We start from the raw sequence: 24,565 nt of genomic DNA, 5'->3' as shown, positions 1-24,565 counted from the left end.
GTCGAGTGGTTAGCGCGCAGACTTCACAGCTAACAAACCCGAGTTCAATCCCACCCTCTGCCATGTCTGTGTGGAGTTTGCATACAAAACATGCTAGGTTAATTGGCCACTCCAAATTGTCCATAGGTATGAATGTGGGTGGGACAGTTGGGATAGGCTCCAGCATCCCCGCAACCCTCATGAGGATAAGTGGTAGAAAATGAATGAATTAATTTACAATATGTTGTCTTACTTCCTTCCTGGGTGCATTAATTTCACATAGCAACACAGAAACAAATGCTAGCCGCAGTGTTAACTTATACAAACTCAAAAAACAAAAACAACACAGCAGTAGCAGCAACTCCAGTATGTAGCTTTACCTTCCGGTAGTGCCCTGAGGCATTTTGAGAGAGTGTGTAGTGAAGCTAATTGCTAGCGAGCTGGCAAGTACTTCTTCAGTGTATGAATGTTAATAATTATAGTAACATTGTTGCTGTAGCTTGGTTAATAGGCACGGCACATTATATGTAAAGAGCGTTGTTGGTGAGTTTTTTTCCAAAGGCTTTATAAGCGGAATAGATAATTTTCCATTACTTGTCTTTTTTAGCTGTTTTTATATCTTTAGAACACACTAGCCATGTTTACATGAGGAGATTTTCTCTTTCCGAATGGAATCTTTCCGAATGACCTTTCCGACAGCAATGGTATACATGGAAAGGAATATTCCAATGCACCGCTATAATCAACCAGAATAGTCAATGGGGCATGCCCAGTAAAGCGTAAACACCAACATCACGTGATACCGACATCCTCGAGTTTTTCTTTCACTTGTTGGAATAACTCCGTATTGCCAGTTTTTCCTTCGTCCAGTCTTGAAATTTAGTTTGAATCAAAAACAAACTTTCCTTAGCAGTCCAGTGCCGATTGCTCGCCTCCATTTTTTTTTTAAATCGAAGAACATCTGGAGCTGCGTGTTACGTCATATCTCAGCATTCGCTGAAAGAACGCACCCGGGAACAGGAAAAGATAAAGTTCAATCTTGCTAATATTTTATAATTAAGCTCAGCACATGTTTTATATAGATATGTATTTTCTTTTTTAATAAAACTGGACTTGTGATTGGCGTATAGAAGGGTTTAGATTCTGTTCCACAGATGGCGCTAATGCACACCAAAGCTGCTTGCCAACCGCCAATAAACAACAGAAGAAGAAAAATGAACGCAGTCTGACAACTTTCCGTTTGAGCGGGTACAAGATACCTCAATCGGATTGGGGAAAGGAATATTCCACCCCTGGGAATCCCATTATATATTCATTCGGATTGGCGCTTTTCTTTCGGAATGAGGTGTATACAAAGGTTACATTCTTTCCGTTTGAGCAAATAACCCGAATGGAATTGGAATATTTGGGTCCATGTAAACGTGGCTACTAAAAAAAGAAAGACATGTGTGTTCATGTCTCATATAAGGATTGTGGAGGATTTTCAAAATAAAGTGCAGTGTTCCTTTAAATATACTAAACAAATGTGCATATCGTGACCATTTTGGGAGTGTCAAGGGGCATATGCCAGGGGAGGGGTGATCAACTCCTGTTGACTGAGATACTGAGATAGTGAAGGACAGACTCACATGCCCAGACACCCAAGGTTATTTGAATATGGTGATAAGCATGTGGAGAATTATCGAGCAGATAATCAGATAAAGCATGCCAGTGTGATGGTAACTTGCATCTTTATCAAAAATACATATAATATTTTCTTGACAGGGGGCCAAAAAAGAACATGGCCATCTTTATTCACAAGTCAAAACGAGAAAAAAAGGACCAGGAACCAAATTATTCATGTTTGTCTGTTTGTGACAAGCTACTTGGTTCACGGAGAGTGATGTAAGATGTTATGTAAGACGTAAGGTTTGGTGCATGTGGTGCCTCTCCACAAAGTTTCACTCAAACCAGTTGTTTTTGGGGTTATCCCGTCAGCAAACCAGCGAACACAGCTTCAAAGATGAACAAACTCCTGAGGGAAAAGTAATTTTTCAATGTGGAAAAACAGGGCAGAAGAGGACACGGAATGTTACATACTCCAGGGCATATGGATCAAATGCTGTCTTTGTCTGTGTAAAAGGCTAACCTGTCTGCCTTGTTTGTGGTGGCGCGATGGCAGCAACACAAAAGCCCAAGTTCATTCATTCATTTTCTACCGCTTTTTCCTCACGAGGGTCGCGGGGGTGCTGGAGCCTATCCCAGCTGTCTTCGGGCGAGAGGCGGGGTACACCCTGGACTGGTCGCCAGCCAATCACAGGGCACATATAGACAAACAACCATTCACACTCGCATTCATACCTATGGACAATTTGGAGTGGCCAATTAACCTAGCATGTTTTTGGAATGTGGGAGGAAACCGGAGTACCCGGAGAAAACCCACGCATGCACGGGGAGAACATGCAAACTCCACACAGAGATGGCCGAGGGCGGGGACCGAACCCTGGTCTCCTAGCTGTGAGGTCTGTGCACTAACCACCAGACCGCCGTGCCGCCCAAAAGCCCAAGTTACGCCACAAAATACACTTACGTTGACAAACAACACTCACATGTGAAGCATTGATTTCCCAGCAGATACGCTGCTCTGTATTAAATATATAACTAGAAAGACAGAACAGTCCCATCTGCTGGATCTGCAGCGTCACCCCAGGTTCTAACAAAGTTCACGTCTCCTTGAAAAGCAGCTCCACTTCCAATCCCATCGCAGTCATTTCATCCTGGAACGCAACCAAGACAGCGGCGTCCCTTTAACCTCCACACAGGGGACAAACATGAGGGGGGACACGCTCGCCACTTCATCACTCAAGAGCCGAGCGGGTGGTACGGTGCCAAACAATCCCATTAGCTGTCAGCAGCCAGGGGCCCAGGGATGATCTTCCCGCTGGCTGCTCACTTTCAACATCCGTTCTTCTTGTGTGTCAGCATACGTAACGAAGTGACTGAGAGCAACACTCAGCGTTTGCTTTAGTGAGGCAGCATCACGCTTGAGTGGATTTTTACAACGCACCGTTCAGCCATTAATGACCGAGAATGAGACCCGTAAAAAAAGAAGCCCGGCAAGAGTGAAGGTGATGTTAAGAAAGGTGATGTTCAACTACGTACAAATGACGGCAAAAACAAAACAGACACACGATGGGGTTGTTAACTTCTGTAAAATTACAGTATGTGTATTTGTCAACCAGTTTGAGTACATTTTGTCATCTTCATCAAAAGTTGAGCGAGGCTCAAATTTAGCAATGTATATGCATGTAAAATTTGCAATATTCTGCATATTTTTTTTTACTAATAAAGGGTCAAAGTCAACTGTGAGACAGTGAATAACTCATTCATTCATTTTCTACCGCTTTTCCTCACAAGGAGGGTGCTGGAGCCTATCCTAGCTGTCTTCGGGCGAGAGGCGGGGTACACCCTGGACTGGTGGCCAGCCAATCACAGGGCACATATAGACAAACAACCATTCACACTCACATTCATACCTATGGACAATTTGGAGTCGCCGATTAACCTAGCATGTTTTTGGAATGTGGGAGGAAACCGGAGTACCCGGAGAAAACCCACGCATGCACGGGGAGAACATGCAAACTCCACACAGAGATGGCCGTGGGTGGAATCGAACCCTGGGATGCTTAAACTGACATGTTTAAATTAATACTTTTGGAAAAACGTCACAGAGTGAGGAAGCCGAAGGAAGTCGAAGCGGAGACAAATGATGAGCGAGAGAAGAATGTATATAGCATACGGACCCAAATAAGTTTGCCAGTAGTTGGTCAGAAAAAGCAAAGCATGTCCGCAGATGCAAGCATATTTCTTCATTGAAGCTGCACTGAAGGAGGCACAGCGGCAAGCCGATCGGGCTGTCAGGAAGGATAAGAAGATGCAAATGGACAGGGCAAGATGGCAATTTATAATCTGGTGTAGTGACAAGACCAGACTAGAAGAAGTATCACTCAGTGACATTCAGTAGCGAGGAATCAGACAGAACAAGCACGAGTATTCGCCATCACCATGAACATAACGATATGAAGATCATGTAGTGCCAGCATACAGTATGTTAGGGGTGCTCATTAAGTCGATCGCGATCTACCGGTCGATCACGGAGGTGGTACTGGTCGATCGCTGGTCGATCGCGGCGTGACATTAAAAAAATATCATCCCAGCATCAATGCCGTCACTTGATTGATATACAGGCAGCCATTCAGATGACAACTGAATGTTGCCCTTCGGGCGACCAATCAAATCAAACAACGTCTCTAAGTGCAGCAGAACTTACGATGTCAGCCTATCATCCATCCCCGTTACTTGATTGACATACAGGACAACCAGTCAGATGACAACTGAATTTTGACCTTTAGGTCACCGCTCATGCGTAAACAACGATGCAAAGTGCTAAGCTAGTCGGCGAATTGCGAGATTTTAAGCCCTCGCTAAAGTTTATGGTCACTAAAATGAGTGAAGGAGCTGGATCAAGTAAAAAGGCAAAAACTGGACCAAGGCAAAAAACATATCACTTCCATACGGATATGGAATATTATACGGATATTATGATACGGATATTATCCATGACTGATAAACATTTGGAAGTGTGCTTGAGGCTGGCTATCAGCAGCTACTGTCCGGACTATGCATCCCTGGCTGGTTCAATTCAGTGCAAGTCATCAAAGTAAACTCAGGTAATTACAAAAAATGTTAATAGTTAATTATGTGTGTTTTGCAATATTGGCTCATTTGGTTATGTAAGGTACATCAACATACATTGTACGTACAAATAATCCTCAATACATTTGAAAATAAATAGATGTTTTGCATTTTTGTAGTGGGTAGATCATTTTGACTTGGTCATTTTAAAAGTAGCTCGCATGCTGAAAAAGTGTGAGCACCCCTGCAGTATGTGGTCTCTTGGTCCACATGTCTGAACTGGCTTTGGGTGCAGTGTCGTCTTTCTGCAAGCAGCATATCATGCATTGTCCCACTCAGCCTCAGTAGAAAGATATCAACACAACATCTGGCACAGCACAGGTGGCATCTGTAAAGATGAAGATTAGGATGGAGTGCGGAGCACTTCCAGAGGAAAGGTTCCTCAACAGTTCGACTTCCAACTATCAACATATCCGTCATATCAATCCTCAAATGCCAGGAAATACAAAGAAAACACCCGAACTTCCAAGGTTGAGACGTTTACTCACGGATCCTGTCACCTTTCCACCTCCAGCTTCCTTTGTGCTTCACCGGGCCGTCTCCCGGTGAAGACGCCCCGCTTTGCACTTCGCCCAGGAAGGCCAAAAGCAGCAGCATCAGCAGAGGCGACGTCCTCCCCATCCTACCCAGTGCCTCACGGCGGGGTCACGATGTGGAATCACAAGCTGAAGCGAGTGAAAGCCACCCAGGTCCTCATTGATGGTTGCACCCACATCCCTCAGAGGACAAAGTAATCCCACCATTGGTGCTCCAGCATGGACTGTGGTAGCATCCCACTTGCTGTTGTGGAGAATCCTCTGGACTGTTGGCGGGAAGAGGCTAACTGCGAGAAGTTGAGCAGCACTAACTAGTGACACATCACTCGCGCAGCAGCCTGCAAACGCTGTCACCCGACTGAGTCGATGGCTGCGTCCGAGACTCTGTCTTCTCGCTCTGTCTCCGCCAGGCTGCCACTCGTCCCGGAGTGTTGATGCGAGCGTCAGAAATAAATCACAGCGACAGTTCACCACAGAGCAGCCTTGACTTTGAGAGCGTCTCAGAGAGAACGAGTGAGCATCTCACCGGTGGGGGAGAACGAGAGGGAGGTAGTGGAGGACGAAGCAAGTGTGTGTGTGTGTGTGTGTGTGTGTGTGTGTGTGTGTGTGTGTGTGTGTGTGTGTGTGTGTGTGTGTGTGTGTGTGAGAGAGAGAGCAATCTCTCAAGTCCTGTGGCGCTTTTACACATTGGCACACCCATGATGCTCATCCATGGATGGATTTCCATCATGAGCTGTAATATAACACTACGTCTGCATGTCCTTCTGGCCGACCTGCATGCCCAACCAGTACCAGTACACACGTGCACATCCACACACACACATATATAAAGTATACAGTACTGATATATATATACAGCACTTTGACGGGATGCTAATGTGCAGCACAGATCCTGGTAGTAAATCTCCTAATGGCTCCAGCAGAACATCACAAATTGTGATGTTCTGATGTTCTGATGTTGGAAATAACAACACCTTAAAGCACGGGTCTCAAACATGCGGCCCGCGGGCCAAATGTGGCCCGCAGGATACTAGTTTGAGGCCCCCGCCTTGATATGAAAGTTTAATGTTAAAGTTTGATATGGATGCTGTATGGTATCATGTACCCAGAAAAAAATTATTACGTTTGATTCATGTTCATGTTAAAGGTTAAATAACTGTTAATAGTTATCCTCCCTATCCGTGTGGAAGTGGTAAGTTTTTGGCTATTTAAGTTGAAAGGAAATAACTTGAAGGCTTCCGTTTAGGTCGCTAGCTCTCTAGTTTGCGAGTTAGCATGTGTCTCAAGACCCTGCAGTTGCGCAATATGTTGTAAATAAAAAGAGTATAAATGTGACTATAGTCGTGTTTTGTCATGTCTACAGGGCTCTAATAATGCTTTGTTCATTTTAATCTGAAAAAAATCATTTGTCTACCCACCAACTATATGTGGTTTCTTATTTTTTTATTATTTGCCGTTTTATTATTATTATATTTATTTATTACTGATTGATTTTCTTTATTCTTGATTTGTCTATGTATTTTTTATCTTATTTTGTGCATAAAAATAAAAATTAAGATATTTGAGTGGAATGTTTTATCAGAGCTTTTATTGTAGAAAAAAATCGGAACCAAAGCACTGAAAAAGTTTGTATATTTTTCTGTTTTTAATAAATGCGTCGTCGTTATTTTGAGAAATAAGTGTCACGATTTGGTTTCTCCCCCTTGTGACAGCTCTTAGTTTTCCTCTTTTCCTTAGTTCCTGGTTCATGCCCTTATTTTGTAGTCACTTCCTGTGTTGCTCTGTTCTGTTTTCCATTGCTTTCAATTATCTCCCTTTTCCCATTTTCTGTTATGCCTATTTAGTTCACGTGTGTGCTTCTTTCGTTGTCGGGTCATTGTCGCTTTTTCTATTAGACATGCTAGTGTGTTGTCCTGCTGCATAGCATCATTAAATATATTTTTACCTGCAATTGGGGTCCTCATCTCTGCATCCCGGGGTCGATACACTATGCGACCATGCCCGAATGTGCCAATAAGCCCATTATGATGGAGCATTATATGCAAGGCCAACCACATGGCGCTTCTATTTGTTCTCTTATTTGTGCAATATTTTGTCCAAATGTGTTTTCTCCCCAAGCGAAGCAGAGCAGCCTATCATGCATTGTCTTGACTAACAAAGCCTAGTGTGCATGTATATTGAAAAAAAATCCCTCCTTTATTTTTTATTTTTTTGCCATATTCTACAATAGATACATAACAAAGTAATTGTGCACATTGGATATCACTGCTATTATGGGGTATTTCATTGCAAGCAGCATATGCTGTCTCCTATTGCTTTTTTTTGCCATGTAGTTTGCATGCATTGAATACTGTAGGATTTGTGTTTAGCCTGATAGTAACACAACCCATCCAGTCCAGAAAGACGCGTTTTTAAGTGCTTCACAATGAAGTTAATGTGTGCTGAGCAAGTAGCCTCTAAAACAATATAAATAAATATTATATTGCAATGGCTGCCTTCTCACTTAGCACACTACAACACACACACACACACACACACACACACACCATGAGGACTATTTTAGCAAGAACAAGATCAGCAAGTCTGCGTTTACGGTTACATCGCTCATTTCCTGCGGGTGTCGGCGGGTGGGTGGGGAGATTAGGTTGGTGCAGGTTAGTGTGGGAAACTGAAGGTCGCATCACGGTCTCTCTCATTGTATTTCCACGCCACCTAAGGCACCGTTGGAATGTCATTACCAAGTGAAACATATTAATCCAATATGAAGAAAAAAACCAATGCATTCAAGTAGGGATGCTCCAATTGATAGGTCGCCGATCAGTATAGACCAGGGGTGGGCAAACTACGGCCCGGGGGCCACATCCGGCCCGCCAAGTGTTTGAATACGGCCCGCCCAAGTATTTCATTTAAACTCAACATACAACCTGGCATCATGGCCTGAGCCAACCTTTTGATGGTTGTATCAATTTCGTTGTTTGACATGGTCTGTTGTTTACAAAGTGCTCCTGAAAAAAGAGACACAAGCACATAATAATAATAAAAATTAAAATAACAATTATTATATTATTATTATAACTATTCTGATTATTATATTTATTATATTAATGCTAATTATTATATTAATTATACATAATAATATTGTTATATTTGCATATTTTACATAATAATAATATAATAATATTATTTTAATTTTATTTTAATTATTATAATATTTTATTATTTTTAAAATATTTAAATATAAATATAAAATAATAAATAATAATAGCAGATTGCATGACAATTTTACAGATACAATAATACCAGGTGGACTGTTACGTGTAAAATATATAGTCTGCCCCCCCCGGAAATTTTGTTATATCAATGCGGCCCGCGAGTCAAAAAGTTTGCCCACCCCTGGTATAGACCGATTGGCGTGAAAAATCTTCAAGAAAAGCCTTTCAATGCTGATCACCCGTGGCCACCCGAGTGATATTTCTTGCAACATGGATGGACAATGCCCTTCATCAGTCGTGTAACAGAGTTCCTGCAGGTAACCAATCAAGCAAATGATTAGAAAAGCACTCAAATAATTATAGGTTGGCAATAATTAGAACCTCAGACTGGCGATCTGACGCCAAGAGATGCCAATCAGAGGTAGCTATCAAAAAAGTCTAACTTGAACAATTAAATAACTGGTTAAAATATGAATAAATACATTTTAAAAAGTAACATTATCTAAATTGCCCATAAATTTTAATTGAGAAATATATTGGCATAATATTAATTGTTTTATTAAAAATATGTTTATATTAGCGTATATAAGATATGCCTTTATTCGTCCCTCAGTGGGGAAATTTGTAATTATTGTAATTATATTGATATCCAATTAATAATAATAACAATAACAATAACAATAATAATAATAATAATAATAATAATAATAATAATAATAATAATAATAATAATAATAATAATAATAATAATAATAATAATAATAATAATAATAATAATAATAATAATAATAATAATAATAATAATAATAATAATAATACATTTTATTTAAAAGCTTCTTTCAGGACACCCAAGGTCGCTGTACAGAAGATAAAAAAAACACCAATATAAAATACAAGATAAAAGACAACATACACTAAATAAGATAATAAATAATTAAAAATAATTAATAAATAAATAATTAAAGATCACTCAAAATGAATGAGTAATTAATCAAAAATGTAAAATGTTATATTGAAACTGTTTGATGCATTCCTGTATTATTTTATGATAAAAAGTAACAAAAAGGTGTCCTGACTGGTCCAGAGATCAGTAAAGTCGGTAATGAGGTGTTGCCATAGCAACAACAGGGCTGTTATTCTCCCTGTTAGGGGCTAGTGTCGCCTCCCAATGATTCTAATGCAGGAGTTTTTAGGTCAAAGTATGATATGATATTGTTGCTTTCATCTACTACTATGAAGTGCATACACGGAGACTATCCATTTTCTATCCAAGGGCCAAGGAGTGTATGCTGGAGCCTATCCCAGCTGACTTTGGGCAAGAGAAGGTTGCACACCCTGAAATAGTCGCCAGCCAATCGAAGGGAAAACATTTAGTAGAAAGAATATTCAAATAGTTACCATTTCGGGGGCTTTTTTTAGGACATTTTATCTCACAAGATGGTTACTCGGAATTGTACTCAAGCACGAATGTATCCATAGCTCAACTAAAGGACAGTTAAAGTGGCTGAAACATGATTTCCTGGTTCCTTCAACAACAAAGCTGCAAAGTCAATGTTGGAAAAAATACGCACAAACATGCTGATGCTGCTTTCAGCTAAGAAGAAATAAACAACATAACGCACCTATACAAATATCTATATATAGTCACTAATTGACTATGTATACCATTTGTTTATTTACATCCAGTATAATTGAATACGGCGGCACGGCGGTCTAGTGGTTAGCGCGCAGACCTCACAGCTAGGAGAACAGGGTTCAATTCCACCCTTGGCCATCTCGGTGTGGAGTTTGCATGTTCTCCCCGTACCCCTTGTGGGGTATAGAAAATGAATGAATATTAATCAATGTAATAAAATATATAATAAACTAAACATTACAACATAACCATAAATTTGCTATTTAAATTAAATTATATTACTATTAAGGCGGCACGGTGGTCGAGTGGTTAGCACGCAGACCTCACCGCTAGGAGACCAGGGTTCAATTCCACCCTCATTTGTCTCTGCCTCGACTTCCTTCAGCTTCCTCACCTCATGTATTAATTTAAACATCTCAGTTTAAACATCCCAGGGTTCGATTCCACTCTCGGCCATCTCTGTGTGGAGTTTGCATGTTCTCCCCGTGCATGCGTGGGTTTTCTCCGGGTACTCCGGTTTCCTCCCACATTCCAAAAACATGCTAGGTTAATTAGCCACTCCAAATTGTCCATAGGTATGAATGTGAGTGTGAATGGTTGTTTGTCTATATGTGCCCTGTGATTGGCTGGCGACCAGTCCAGGGTGTCCTTCCCCCAGTCCCGCCTCTCGCCCGAAGACAGCTGGGATAGGCTCCAGCACCCCCGCGACCCTCGTGAGGAAAAAGCGGTAGAAAATGAATGAATGAATGAATAATTGAATCCAGTATTATCTGACTGGCTGACTTTTTTTCCGATTACTCATTCATGTTTGCCCAAAGGCAAGGTAACTCACATCATGTTTTTTTTTTTTTTTTTTTAACTTGGTGTTTGTCAAGCTTTTGTTGCGGCCCGAGTCCCAGTGAGAGAGAGATGCAACAGCATGGTGGACGCGTGCTACAAAGGGACAGACGGAGGGCCTGGACATCAGTGCACAGCTTGGAGCACAGCGAGAGACCCAGCAGGACCACCACACTCAAGTCTATGAAGTGGCAAGAGCAGAGAAGCACTGACACTGAGGTCTTTAGCTCCCCAGAAAACAAAGAAATCTAAAATCTGAGAGAAATGCCATTGTTCCATCTTAAAATAAATGTTGAAAAATACAAGTTCCCTAACAAATAAATAGCCTTCCAGTTTATTTGGTCAGAATTGTAGTCATTCTTGCATACTTGGCCATGACAAGACGGATCATAAATTAGCAGTCAGACGAGCAACAGAACAGCATGATAACAGATTTTTGTAGCGAGTGCTCCATATTTCAGAGGAGCCGACACTCAGGAATGTACAACAACGTCTAGTACACAATAATTGGACTAGCCTGAAAAAGGGTTTGGATGCATCTGATTGTGTGTGTGGCTGTGTGTGTGTGATGAACAGGAGCTACAATGGTATGAAATAGTATTTCAACCTTTCAGAATTTCTCATATCTGCATAAAATCACCATCAAATGAAAAAAAAGATGAAAAAAACTGTGTCTGCTTTAACTAAAACCGCCCAAACATTCGTAGGGTTTCATATTTTCATGAGGATAGCATGCAAACAATGACATAAGGCGGAGGAATAAGTAACTGACATTTCTGACATCACATTTAATATTTTGTGACCCCCCCCCCCCCTTTGGCAGCAATAACTTCAACCAGGACTAATTTTGGCCCATTCTTCTTTATAAAAACCTATAAATGTTTGGGTGGTTTTAGTGAAAACAGACACTGTTTTTTCATCTGTGTGATTTTGACAAAGATCAGATCACATTTGATGGTGATTTTATGCAGAAATGTGAGAAATTGCAAAAGGTTCAGATACTTTTTCATATACCACTGTCGATTGATGAACATCCAGACTTTTAGAGATGGTTTTGTATCCTTTCCCAGCTTCATACAAATCAATAATTCTTGATCGCAGGTCTTCAGACGGCTCTTTTACAGCTTCAGACAATTCTTATCAGGTGTGTGTTTTATAGTGGGCAGGGCAGCTTTAAGCCACCAATCAGTGATTGGGCACACACCTGACTTCAATTGTTTGGTAAAAATTGGTTTCAATTCCTCTTTAAGTCTCCTTAAACAGAGGGTTCAGTTATTTATTCCTCCCCCTTCTGTCATTGTTTGCATGCTATCCTCATTAAAATGTGAAAACCTATAAATGTTTGGGCGGTTTTAGTTAAAGCAGACACTGTTTTTTGCATCTGTGTGATTTTGACAAAGATCAGATCACATTTGATGGTGATTTTGTTTGGTAAAAATTGGTTTCAATTCCTCTTTAAGTCTCCTTAAACAGAGGGTTCAGTTATTTATTCCTCCCCCTTCTGTTATTGTTTGCATGCTATCCTCATTAAAATGTGAAAACCTATAAATGTTTGGGTGGTTTTAGTTAAAGCAGACACTGTTTTTTTGCATCTGTGTGATTTTGACAAAAATCAGATCACATTTGATGGTGATTTTATGCAGAAATGTGAGAAATTCCAAAAGGTTCAGACACATTTTCATACCACTGCAACATTCCTTGCATGACCATTCCAAGATGACCCATTCAATCAGCACAGCGGCAACACCCACCACCCCCATCCTCGATCTGTCTTTCCTGACACACACAAAGACACAGAATGGGCGGCTCCAATCAATGAGAAGTCAGGAGGCCAACCTGGCTGAAGGTTAATGCTTGCAGGGAGAAGAGATGTGATCACTTAAAGGCACAGAGGCAGCGATTCAGCAGCGAAGCTCAAACCAAACTGACTTTTAATGTCAACATCAACATACATCTCCTTTATTTTGCTAATAAAACCAACAAGAATTCATTTGTTGCCATGCTCTGGTTTTCACCTTGCGTGCCTGCAAGCCCCGCGTGTACGATGTGTGTACTGTGATTTACAGCTGCTGTGGCTGCAGGGCCATCCGGACCAGAACCAACCTCCAACGGTTCACAAGAATGTCTCTGCAGTTTTTTCTGTCCTTATTATGACACTCACTTATGTGCGCCTCACTTTAAGGCGGTTATTTAATGGTGTGTGATTATTATGCATTTTCCACATTATTGTCTGTAAAAGATATTTCTGATTCAAAAATTTGGATTTTTTATTTTATTGCATGTTTTTAAATCATTCTTTCAAAGGAACATTGTATGCATTATTTAGATCCTTGTCCCTCATTTTAGATTATGTATTTAGCTACAGAAGCCTGTAATGGAGCACACGTCCACTAGAGGGCGGTATTGAGATTCAGTTCAATGCAGATCAGGTACATGGAGTCAGACTTACATAAAAAAAACTGTATTTGCAGTATTTACTAAACACTAATATACAAATTGTGTATGATTTGTTTTTGCATGTAATTCATCATCTCACCAGCAGATGGACCTCTTACACAATCTATCACTCTGGCTCTCTATTCAACAATATATTGTTCATTTTCTACCACTTATCCTCTTGAGGGTCGTGGGGGTGCTGGAGCCTATCCCAGCTGTCTTTGGGGTGAGAGGACCCTGGACTGGTGGCCAGCCAATCACAGGGCACATATAGACAAACAACCATTCACACTCACATTCATACCTATGGACAATTTGGAGTCGCCAATTAACCTAGCATGTTTTTGGAATGTGGGAGGAAACCGGAGTACCCGGAGAAAACCCACGCATGCATGGGGAGAACATGCAAACTCCACACAGAGATGGCCGAGTGTGGAATTGAACCCTGGTCTCCTAGCTGTGAGGTCTGTGCGCTAACCACTCGACCACCGTGCCGCGACTAGGGACTCATTCATTCATTTTCTACCGCTTTTTCCTCACGAAGGTAGCAGGGGTGCTGGAGCCTATCCCAGCTGTCTTTGGGGCGAGAGGCGGGGTACACCCTGGACTGGTGGCCAGCCAATCACAGGGCACATATAGACAAACAACCATTCACACTCACATTCATACCTATGGACAATTTGGAGTCGCCAATTAACCTAGCATGTTTTTGGAATGTGGGAGGAAACTGAAGCACCCGGAGAAAATTATATTTTTTTTATTTGAATTGAAACCTGTTATTTACACATTATTTTTTTATATTAGTATATTTATAATAAACATAGACAGTGCATTACACTGTATTTATGTAATGCATATGCTATTTAAACCTACAGTAGTATTTTCCTATTGTTGCTGAATTCAGTGATTATATGTATGCCCGACAGATGGCAGTACAGTCTCACATTGTGAGGGTATTTGACCCCCACTTCCCCGCCCCCGCCCCCCGCCCCTCTTGTCCTGACAGATAAATTGAGCATTTTGTATTTTGCAGGTACTCTCCTTGTTGTTTCAATGGGACTAATTATGATGGTGTCCTTCATAGAAAGTAAAGAGCGCTAATGCTTGATACGCTTTTAAACTGATGCTAAAGTGCTCCCTCACTGTAATCACAAGGCCATGATGGTGGCGTCACACACACACACACACACACACTTTTTTTTTTACCACTCCCTTCTGTCTGTGTGAATGGAGCGAGCCTTGTAAGCCTTTAATCCCTTTAATACAAACTTCCAACAGGATCACTCTTAATTGCATAAAATAAACTAAGCACGGGCCGAGCAGATCAACTCTCAGGATAGATTAGGAGCGGCCACGGATTAAGACAAGGGAGGTAAAAAAAAAAAAAAAAAAAAGGAGAGCGGAGATGATTTCCAAAGGGATGAAAGCGAGGAGGACGTCACACTGGTGCAGCAGTGCAGCCAACACATGAGCGGAGTAATCATATGGAGATGATGGCGCTAGCTTCACTGTGATTAATGGGGCCATTTTCTTTGCACAGCTTGGTTAGCGGGCCCACTTGGCCCCATTAGGGAAAAAACATAAAAAGCCTTAAAGCCGCACTACTTCTCTGCATGCCATTCATCAGGCAGATATCAGCTACATTTCACTATTCTCAGTATGCCTCTTTTTGCGGTGATGAATAACCAGGAATACCTGAGTCACAGGCTATCATGGCGGCGATGGTACGTGGATCCTTCATTACAGTTTACATGGCGTACATTAACTGGGGGATGGAGGGGTGGCCATGCAATTTTGATTTGATGGATGGATATCCTTATTTGTGAGGAATCACCTCTCATCACCGCAAAAAAAGTAGACGAGGTATCAAAGGATGACCTTATTGTGTGTGTGTAAGCTTTTTCTTTGGCTTTTTTTGGCAACACCGCTTCCAAAAGGTGGCGTAGCTTCAACATGGAGGTAATTTCTCCGCTTTGCTTTGTATCAAAGTGTGAAGCGGAGACGAGGAGCACAGCAGCAGGAGAAAAATAAAGAAAAAGTAATTTTTCACACCTGCTGAGCTAACGGTAAAATTTACTATGCATCCATAGAAGCCGCGACTGTGTTTCCATCGGATCGACCAAAGCTCCAAAGAAAGCAATCAGGTGCTGCAATTTCCAAAAGTAGACTACACATGATATGAAGGACCAAAAAATGTTTAAAAAATAAAAATAATGTCATTTTCTAAAAAAAAATAGAAAAAAAATGGAAAATATTTCATATTTTGGGCTTTTCCCATGACAAAAGGGAAGTTAAACATATATAAAACCCAAACATATATTAAACTAGAGTTAGATCTGAAGTGGTTGAAAAGATATGATAGGGTCAAGGCCACTGATTAGCATCTGCCGATTTCCCTAAAAAACATGTGATCGGCTAATGCCGATAAATGGCGATCACAAAAAACGATCACCGTGCGGTGGCGACATGACAACTCAGGAACATAAATTTCTGAGGATCACAATAGATGAAAATATGAGCTGGAAACCTCATATTACAAATATACAACATAAGGTGGCCAGAAATATTTCAATATTGAACAAAGCAAAATTTGTTCTCAATCAGAAATCACTCCATACTCTTTATTGCTCTCTGGTTCTACCATATCTTACTTATTGTGTGGAAATATGGGCTAATAACTATAAAAGCAATCTTCACTCGCTAAATGTACTGCAAAAAAAGGCCAGTAAGGATAATTCATAATGCCGCCTACAGAGAACATACTAACTCCTTATTTCTAAAATCACAAATACTTCAACTTGCTGATATAGTTCATCTTCAAACAGCTAAAATAATGCATAAGGATAAAAACAACCAATTAGCTAAAAATGTCATCCAATACTTCTCTACAAGAGAGGAGAAATATGATCTCAGGGAAGAAGTACATTTGAAACACTTCTATGCTAGGACTACGTTATGCTAGCCATAGCATTTCAGTATGTGGAATCAAACTATGGAATGGATTGAGTAAGGAAATCAAACAATGCACAACGATGAGCCAATTCAAGAAACAATACAAGCAGTTGATGTTTGCTAAATACAAGGATGAAGAGTCTTGAACCAGTCATGATGTGCTATATATATCACTATATTGACACGCACTATGGTACCCATTATGGCATTGGATGCTCATATCACCTCCTACTTTGGTACGGGACAAAAATAAAATTAAAAAATTAAAAAAATTAAAAAAATTAAAAAAATTAAAAAAATTAAAAAAATTAAAAAAATTTAAAATTTTTTAAAATTTTAAAATTTTTAAAATTTTAAATTTTTAAAATTTTAAACTATATTAGGAAAGCAGGAAGTGAACAAATGTAACAGTTACTGATTGTAAAAGTACCAGATGGAGGGGTAGGATTTAATAAGCTTTGCTTCTTCCTACTCCTTTTGGACATGTGGAACTGGGAACTGATTATGGGATGCATTCACTCCCACGAGGAAGTGCATATCACCTTTATGGGGTACGTACTAACTTTCACTGAACAATTTGTATGTTTTTTAATAATAATCTATAATCTAATGGTTCACCAGAACAAAAGCACTCATTAAAAAAAAGTACAGTTATTCCATGTGATCGGTATCAACCGATGTCACTCACAAATGATCGGGATCGGAATCCTGATGAGAGCATCGCTCCCATAAAGCGTAACGTCTGAAAGAGTGTTTGATTGTTGTTATGTTAACAATAATACTTCTACGGCTAATAACGTTTTACCCGGGAATAGTTTCAAACTACTAACAAAAGGGATCTTGGGGGAGGTTCCACTCCACTCTACCTGCTGTGGCAAACTGGAGCTTTGTGTATGTTTTTGGTGACTCGATGGGCCGCAGAGAGCGCAGCCAGCAGGCCATAAAACGGGCGAACAATTCCCTCCGTTTAGAGGCGTATGCAAATCCACTGTTAAATTTCATTTCTCAAATCCCTTTAATCAGGAGCGGGGGAATAAAGCCAGCTGGTAGGAACCCATGTTAGGATGTAATTAAGCATCTGATTGAATTTCGCCGCATAGCAAAGCGTGTGTGCCAAGACGCAGGAGCAGGGACGGGGTGGTGGGAGATAGACAGGGAGGAGGGATGGGTACTTGTACAGCAGATTGAGTGTTTGGGGGGGGGTGGGCGTACACGTCGCCTGACGACGGGGGACCTGGACCTCGAGGCGGGTTGGAGATTTGCTGGCATGCTCCAGCGCATGAGTGAACAGCGATCACTGGCACATTTTTATACATTAGTGAGGAGGAAGCTCCCATGTCAATCATCTCCCTGCTGGCGTCTCAGCATATGGCCCTGGAAAATTGGCACAGACGTTGTCGCACTGTACGCAAACATATTGACGAGAAGCACTATTGAAGATTTTTGTACAACCATTCCTTCTTATTATTGTTATACTATATATAACACAATCATGTCAAAATGTCATTTTTATATATTATTCTAACAAATACAAGGCTGCACGGTGGTAGAGTGATTAGCGCGTTTGATTACATTGGCTGGCAGTCAACAGCTGGGATAGGCTCCAGCACCCCTTGTGAGGTATAGAAAATGAATGAATATTAATCAATATAATAAAATATATAATAAACTAAACATTACAACATAACCATGAAATTGCTATTTAAATTAAATTATATTACTATTAAGGCGGCACGGTGGTCGAGTGGTTAGCGCGCAGACCTCACAGGTTCAATTCCACCCTCATTTGTCTCTGCCTCGACTTCCTTCAGCTTCCTCACCTCATGTATTCATTTAAACATCTCAGTTTAAACATCCCAGGGTTCGATTCCACCCTCGGCCATCTCTGTGTGGAGTTTGCATGTTCTCCCCGTGCATGCGTGGGTTTTCTCCGGGTACTCCGGTTTCCTCCCACATTCCGAAAACATGCTAGGTTAATTAGCGACTCCAAATTGTCCATAGGTATGAATGTGAGTGTGAATGGTTGTTTGTCTATATGTGCCCTGTGATTGGCTGGCCGACCAGTCCAGGGTGTATCCCGCCTCTCGCTCGAAGGCAGCTGGGATAGGCTCCAGCACCCCCGCGACCCTCATGAGGAAAAAGCGGTTTAAAACGAATGAATGAATGAATTACAATTAAATTACTATTTTTAATGACTTGTCCTAATGAATCATTCTTTAATAATTATTTTTCCTATGTGAAAAACAATATAAACCCATTAATTTATAATGTTATACAAAGTAAAAAATAATAATATAAAGAAACGCATTAATATAAATATTGTGAATTAATGTAATAATACCTTTGTCATTTTTTTAGGTTGATAAATCATTTATATAACAATGTAATCAAATAAAATCAAGTCAACAGAAATACACATAACAACATAATTTAAGCAATAATAATCTAATAAAATCAAAATAATTTCAAAAGAATATTTTTGTATGTGACTGCCAACTCTCCTTGTCCTTTCACTTTCTGCCCCAAGTTGGCAAGGAAGATGTTTGTGTTAAAAGGTTAAAGAGTACAACAAAATAAATAGAAAATGCTAAAAACCCATTAGTTTTCCTGGCATGTAGCCAACATAAGTTGTTGTTGCCTGGCCATTTTATCTTATTTATTTATTCATATTTTATCTTGAATATTTAAAACATCCCTGCATGTTTGCTATCTGAAAGCATGCTGGTCAAACATGTCGGCTAATCCACGCCTCGTGTGCCAACAGGAGCTGAAACATAATGAAATTCATTCACTCAAAATGCATCAGGCCTCTTCCTGGTAGAAGAAGACAAGAATAAAGGATGGGGGGTTGGAGCTGTCACAAGACTTTAGGCAGACTGGGATCTAGAAAAGATCCATTACTGGGCTCTTTCATCACCTACGTGGCGCACGAGCTGCAGGGTGGGAGTGGCAGACCAAAGGGGGGTTGGGGGGTGGGGGGGTCAGTGCAGAAAGGTGACAATTGCACAGGTCAGTATGTGCGTGGTCCTCTCCCAACTGTCCCAACCCGCTCATCCTTCACCTTTGAACCATCTGCTTGCAGCCTAAAGTGGCCACAACATTAGGTACACCAAAGTCTGCCTTCCTTTCATGATTTTTAGCACTCGAGCAGGATTGATTGCATGCGCAGAGTTGTTGTTGTCTGCTGTTTACGCTTCATCACCACAGAAGAAGAGGAAAAGCGAGACAAAAGGACAAAAGGTAAGCAAGCGCTCATGGGAAAGTGATGGACGATCAAACGTGAAAGCAGTATCGATTCCCTTCAATTGTGTTTGCCCCCGTTTGCTGCTATTAAAGTATGGATTCTGCTTGCCTGCTAGCTTGACTTTTTGTCTCCAAACTACAGTATCTCATTCTTTTCAAATAAAAGAGAACGCGAACAAGAGGCCAAATACTAAATGGCATTTTGCTCAAAGGCGGCATTAAACTATAAGACTAGACTAGACCTACAGATATCTACGGTTCCTCCCACATATGGCGATACTTAAGTCACAAAACTTCAATCAATTTGTCCCATTCAGTGTTTTTGCACAAGTCCAGAGAGCTAATAAGCCAACAGCTAGAAAAATAGAATTTCCTTTTGGGAACAAACAAGGCACACCAAGAAACAAAGACTTATTGTGGTGCTTCCTGAGCGCCTTCCCTCCCAAGCGTGGTGTCTATTTGACTTGTGGCGACGAGCCCCCGGCAATGTGGAGCATTGGTAATGGACAAACATCCACTTTGCTTGCGGGGCCGCCTTTGTGCCCAGATGAATAAATCCACGCTGATGTCCGTCTAATGTACGCCGGAAAGCCATTGCCGGTGACGGAGTGGGCATTAAGCGAAGCAGCCGGAGTGTCCTTGTGAAGCTGATGCAGGTTTGTGGCAACCCTGAGATGTAAATATCGGAGGCCTTAATCGCTACAGGACAAGAATAAACTGTGGATCATGCATAAACAGTTGTAGTAGTAGTAATAGTAGTAGTAGTAGTAATAACTCAACTGATTTAAACCAATCTAACATCAAAAAGTTCATTGAAAATAAATGGGTAATTTTACATTTTACATTACTGGAACAGTCTGCTTATTCTGCAGAATGACATGGATGAGAAGGTGAGTGCTTATTTTTTCCCCACATCGTGATAGTTGCTGGTTCGATCTTCCATCCCAGTCTACATTTTTATTTCAAATTGTTTTTATTTCAAATTCTGCCATTTTTAGTTCGTTCACTTAGGACATGTATGATATCAGGACTTCCACATTTCCATTAGCTGTGACATTTGCCCCCATGGCTGCACGGTGGTTAGCGTGCAGGCCACATGGCTAGGAGAGCCGGGTTCAATCCACTCCCCCCATCCTCCCCGCCCCGTGTTGGCGACTCCAAATTGTCCAAACTATTTTATTTTATTTTATTTTATTTTATTTTATTTTATTTTATTTTATTTTATTTTATTTTATTTTATTTTATTTTATTTTATTTTATTTTATTTTATTTTATTTTATTTTATTTTATTTTATTTTATTTTATTTTATTTTATTTTATTTTATTTTATTTTATTTTATTTGTATTTATTTATTATTTTATTATTTTATTATTTTATTATTTTATTATTTTATTATTTATTATTATTTTATTATTTTATTATTTATTATTATTTTATTATTTATTATTATTTATTTTATTTTTTATTTATTTTATTTTATTTTATTTTATTTTATTTTTTTAAGGAAATGACTCCAAATTGTCCATAGGTATGAATGTGAGTGTGAATGGTTGTTTGTCTATATGTGCCCTGTGATTGGCTGGCCACCAGTCCAGGGTGTACCCTGCCTCTCGCCCGAAGACAGCTGGGATAGGCTCCAGCATACCCACGACCCTTGTAAGGATAAGCGGTAGAAAATGAATGAATGGCAATGAATGGACAGTTTGACAACAAACAATATCAATGTTTCAATGGCTGCTGGTTCGATCCTCTGTAAACTATATCGTTCATTCATTCATTTTCGACTGCTTTTTCCTCACGAGGGTTATATTATTATATTATTATTATATGTAATATTATATATTACAGTATAAGCGCTATTGTAAAAAAATCATTTTTAATAAGGAGAGATTTATTGGAAATTAGGTGTTTATTTGTTGAAGCGGACGACGCCCTTGGTGATTGAGACAATGTATATTTGAAAAATGAGAATAAAGGTAATTATAGTTACCTTTTTGTGACAAAAATGCTTTTATTGTAAAAATAAGGAGGCGTTTGAGGTGAGCCGTTTAGACGCATCACACTTTAATAAATATATATTATTGAAATAATATATTGTCATTTTCTCAAAAAATTAGTCAAAAACCCCAAATATTCTACCTCACTTGTGGAAAATATTTCATATTTTGGGCTTTTCCCATGACAAAAGGGAAATTAAACATATATAAAACCCAAACATATATTAAACTAGAGTTAGATCTGAAGTGGTTGAAAAGATATGATGGGGTCAATCTGCCGATTTCCCTAAAAAACATGTGATCGGCTAATGCCGATAAATGGCTTTTAAAGCCGATCACAAAAAACGATCACCGTCAGCTCATTTGGGTTGCCCAAAGAACGCACTTTGTCGCGTAATGTTGTGATATTCAACACCAGTTTGTAAAACATCAACGGTTTCTCTTTGACGGAGGTGCTGGAGCCTATCCCAGCTTAAACTATATAGTATACAGTATATTACAGTATAAGCACTATTGTAAAAAAAATCATTTTTAATGCGGGATTTATTGAAAATGAGGTATTTATTTGTTGAAGTGGACGACGCACTTGGTGATTGTGTATATTTGTATATGTGTATACTTGAGAAATGAGAATAAAGGTAATTATAGTTACCTTTTTGTGACAAAAATGCTTTTATTGTAAAAATAAGGAGCCGTTTAGACGCATCATGGAGTTTGTCATGGATTGCACATTCAAGATGGAACTGGTAGTGAACTCACATATTCTAGGTATGTTAATCCGATCTTTAAAAAGTCAATTACGATCTAATTAAGTTGTTGTCGTGGATTTTGAAAAGCTTGTTTCGATCCAATTCATGCAATATTTTTTTTTTTTTTTTGTGGTTGTAAATGTACCGAATTACTTTGCTTTGTTTTAGGGAAACATCTCACGTTGAGAGCGCACTGTTTGACCTTCTCATTTGTATTTACACACACACACACACACACACACACACACACACACACACACACAGTCAGGTATGTTATCACTACAAATTCCGTCTCATTATCTTGTATCTCGTGGCATTTCAGCGCAGAAGAGACAGAAGTCGGGTATTAATCTGGGTTGGTGCATCTCGTGTTCCCCTTTACATTGCTACCCCTGATGGCCCTTTTATCATAACTTATTATTAGTGTGCCGCCACCCTGAGGTGAAATTATGCAAATACCGCATCCTGGGCGCTTGGAAAAACATCTTTATGTTTTGCTGTGGGCTCGTTGAAGCGGCAATCCAATTCTGCTCGCTGACACTCTAAATGAATCGGCTTGTTAGGATTTGAATAATGGTGCGGAGCGTCGTGGTGGCGAGATGGGGTCGGGGCGGCTGAAGGTTGAGGAGGAGAGCCCCATTTAAGTCGGGCGCCGCCTTATCTGATTGTATCCCCGCCTCATTCATTAGCGCCCGCCGCCTCCCTCGTTTGCAATGAGCTGTATCATTACATGCTGCTTTGCCGTCAATGTAAGGTGGAGGTAGCATCTCCGGGAAGGAATAACTGGGCCGGAATTTCTCATTTGTGGAGCAATAAGGCCAGATAATAGAGCCTCAGATTCACTCGACGCAAACACAACGTTGTGCCCTTCTCTGCTTGTCTGCAGACAGACAATAAGAGGCTGAAGCGGAGATCTTCCTGAAGGCGACACACTTAACTGCCAAGCGAGATTGACTCTTTCTATCTTCATCATTTGGCGTCTCAGTATTTATCTGTCCCTGCAGTCCTTCTGCCACAAGATTCCATTTATTTTAGGTGCTTAGCGGCGCAGCCACACATTCTTAGCACTTATTTCCATTGAAGTCACATTGTTTTTTGTCTTTGTGACCGCCCTTGAACGGCCTCTGCTGTGCCTGCACGACGCATGACGTCGATGTCGACGACGACAGACAATAGTATGTTCAAAAGCATTCTACTTATTTCCATTTATTTGTACTTATATTCCCCCTAAAGCTTGGAGGAAGACTTCAAGCGGGTGCGTTGGGACAAAAAAATAGCCTTCTTTTAAAAATAAAGAGTAAAATATTCGCAGATACCTTATGGCGCCAAAAATGGGGGCATTTATTTAGGGTAAGGTGCGTGGATGAAGCATTTGCCGATTAATTGAGGCATGCCATCTGGTTATTTAGGTTTTTATTAGACACATGGGTTCACATAGGATAAAGGTGATTACAGCTACAGCTTTTTTTGTTTTAAAGGGAGCGTTTATTTGAGGCAAGGCGTTTAATTTTTGGAGTGGACATTGCACTTGCCAATGAATAAACACAGGGCATATACGCGAGGAAATAAGTTAAAGGGAAAGCTGCCTTAGTACGACAAAAATTTTGCCTTGTTTTAAACAAAGATCTATTTATTTGAGATGAGGGTTTAACTCTAAGTGGACGCCACATGCGGCAATTAAGTGAGGCATTTTGTATATTGGAGGAAATTTCTTGTTTAATTTTTGACATGGGCAACACACTTGGGAATTTAAATATATATTTTTTTATATTTTTTTTAATTAAGGAGGTATTTATTCGGGTAAGGCATTGATTTCTTAAAGTATATGATGTACAGCGTTTATTTCATGAAATAGGGTCTTGTGGTGCCTAAAATGTGCTTTTTTGGTTTTGTTTTAGAGGGAGCATTGATTTGGAGCAAGGTGTCTTAATTTTTAAAGTAGACTTCGCAATTATTTGAGGAAATAAAGCAAAGGTAACGCTATATTGATGTGACATAAAAAATTAGCGTTTTTTTATGGATCTATTACTTGAGATGCGGTGTTTAATTGTTTAACTGGACGGCACACATGGTGATTAATTGAGGCACCTAGATGAGGAAATTGGGTAAAATTACAGCTCCCTGCGGTGCCCCTTTTTTTCCTTTTTGAGGGAACATTTATTTGAGGTAAGGTGGACAATGTTTGGAAATGAATGGCTTTTGCTGTATTTGGGGAGATATGGCAAGGTAAAGTTACTTAATACTACACAACAA

General features: G+C 40.0%; 1 protein-coding gene across 7 annotated transcripts in view; it reads right to left on the bottom strand.

The window, feature by feature from the left end:
• robo1 (roundabout, axon guidance receptor, homolog 1 (Drosophila)) overlaps window positions 1–24,565 on the bottom strand; it is a 379,506-nt gene that overhangs the window by 218,019 nt on the left and 136,922 nt on the right. For 4 of the 7 annotated variants that reach the window (XM_058080083.1, XM_058080082.1, XM_058080090.1 and 1 more), the window contains exon 1: window positions 5,202–5,808. The exons of the other annotated variants lie outside the window; for them this stretch is intronic. In XM_058080083.1, coding sequence (XP_057936066.1) covers window positions 5,202–5,334 — 133 coding nt within the window. In that variant the 5' untranslated portion in view covers window positions 5,335–5,808. Of the gene's footprint in view, window positions 1–5,201; window positions 5,809–24,565 lie in introns of those variants that run through there. 7 annotated transcript variants of the gene reach the window in all.

The sequence above is a fragment of the Doryrhamphus excisus genome, chromosome 8, assembly GCF_030265055.1.
Source record: "Doryrhamphus excisus isolate RoL2022-K1 chromosome 8, RoL_Dexc_1.0, whole genome shotgun sequence".
NCBI lineage: Eukaryota > Metazoa > Chordata > Actinopteri > Syngnathiformes > Syngnathidae > Doryrhamphus > Doryrhamphus excisus.
The sequence above is the reverse complement of the archived record's forward strand: the minus strand, read 5'-3'. Positions and strand labels throughout refer to the sequence as shown.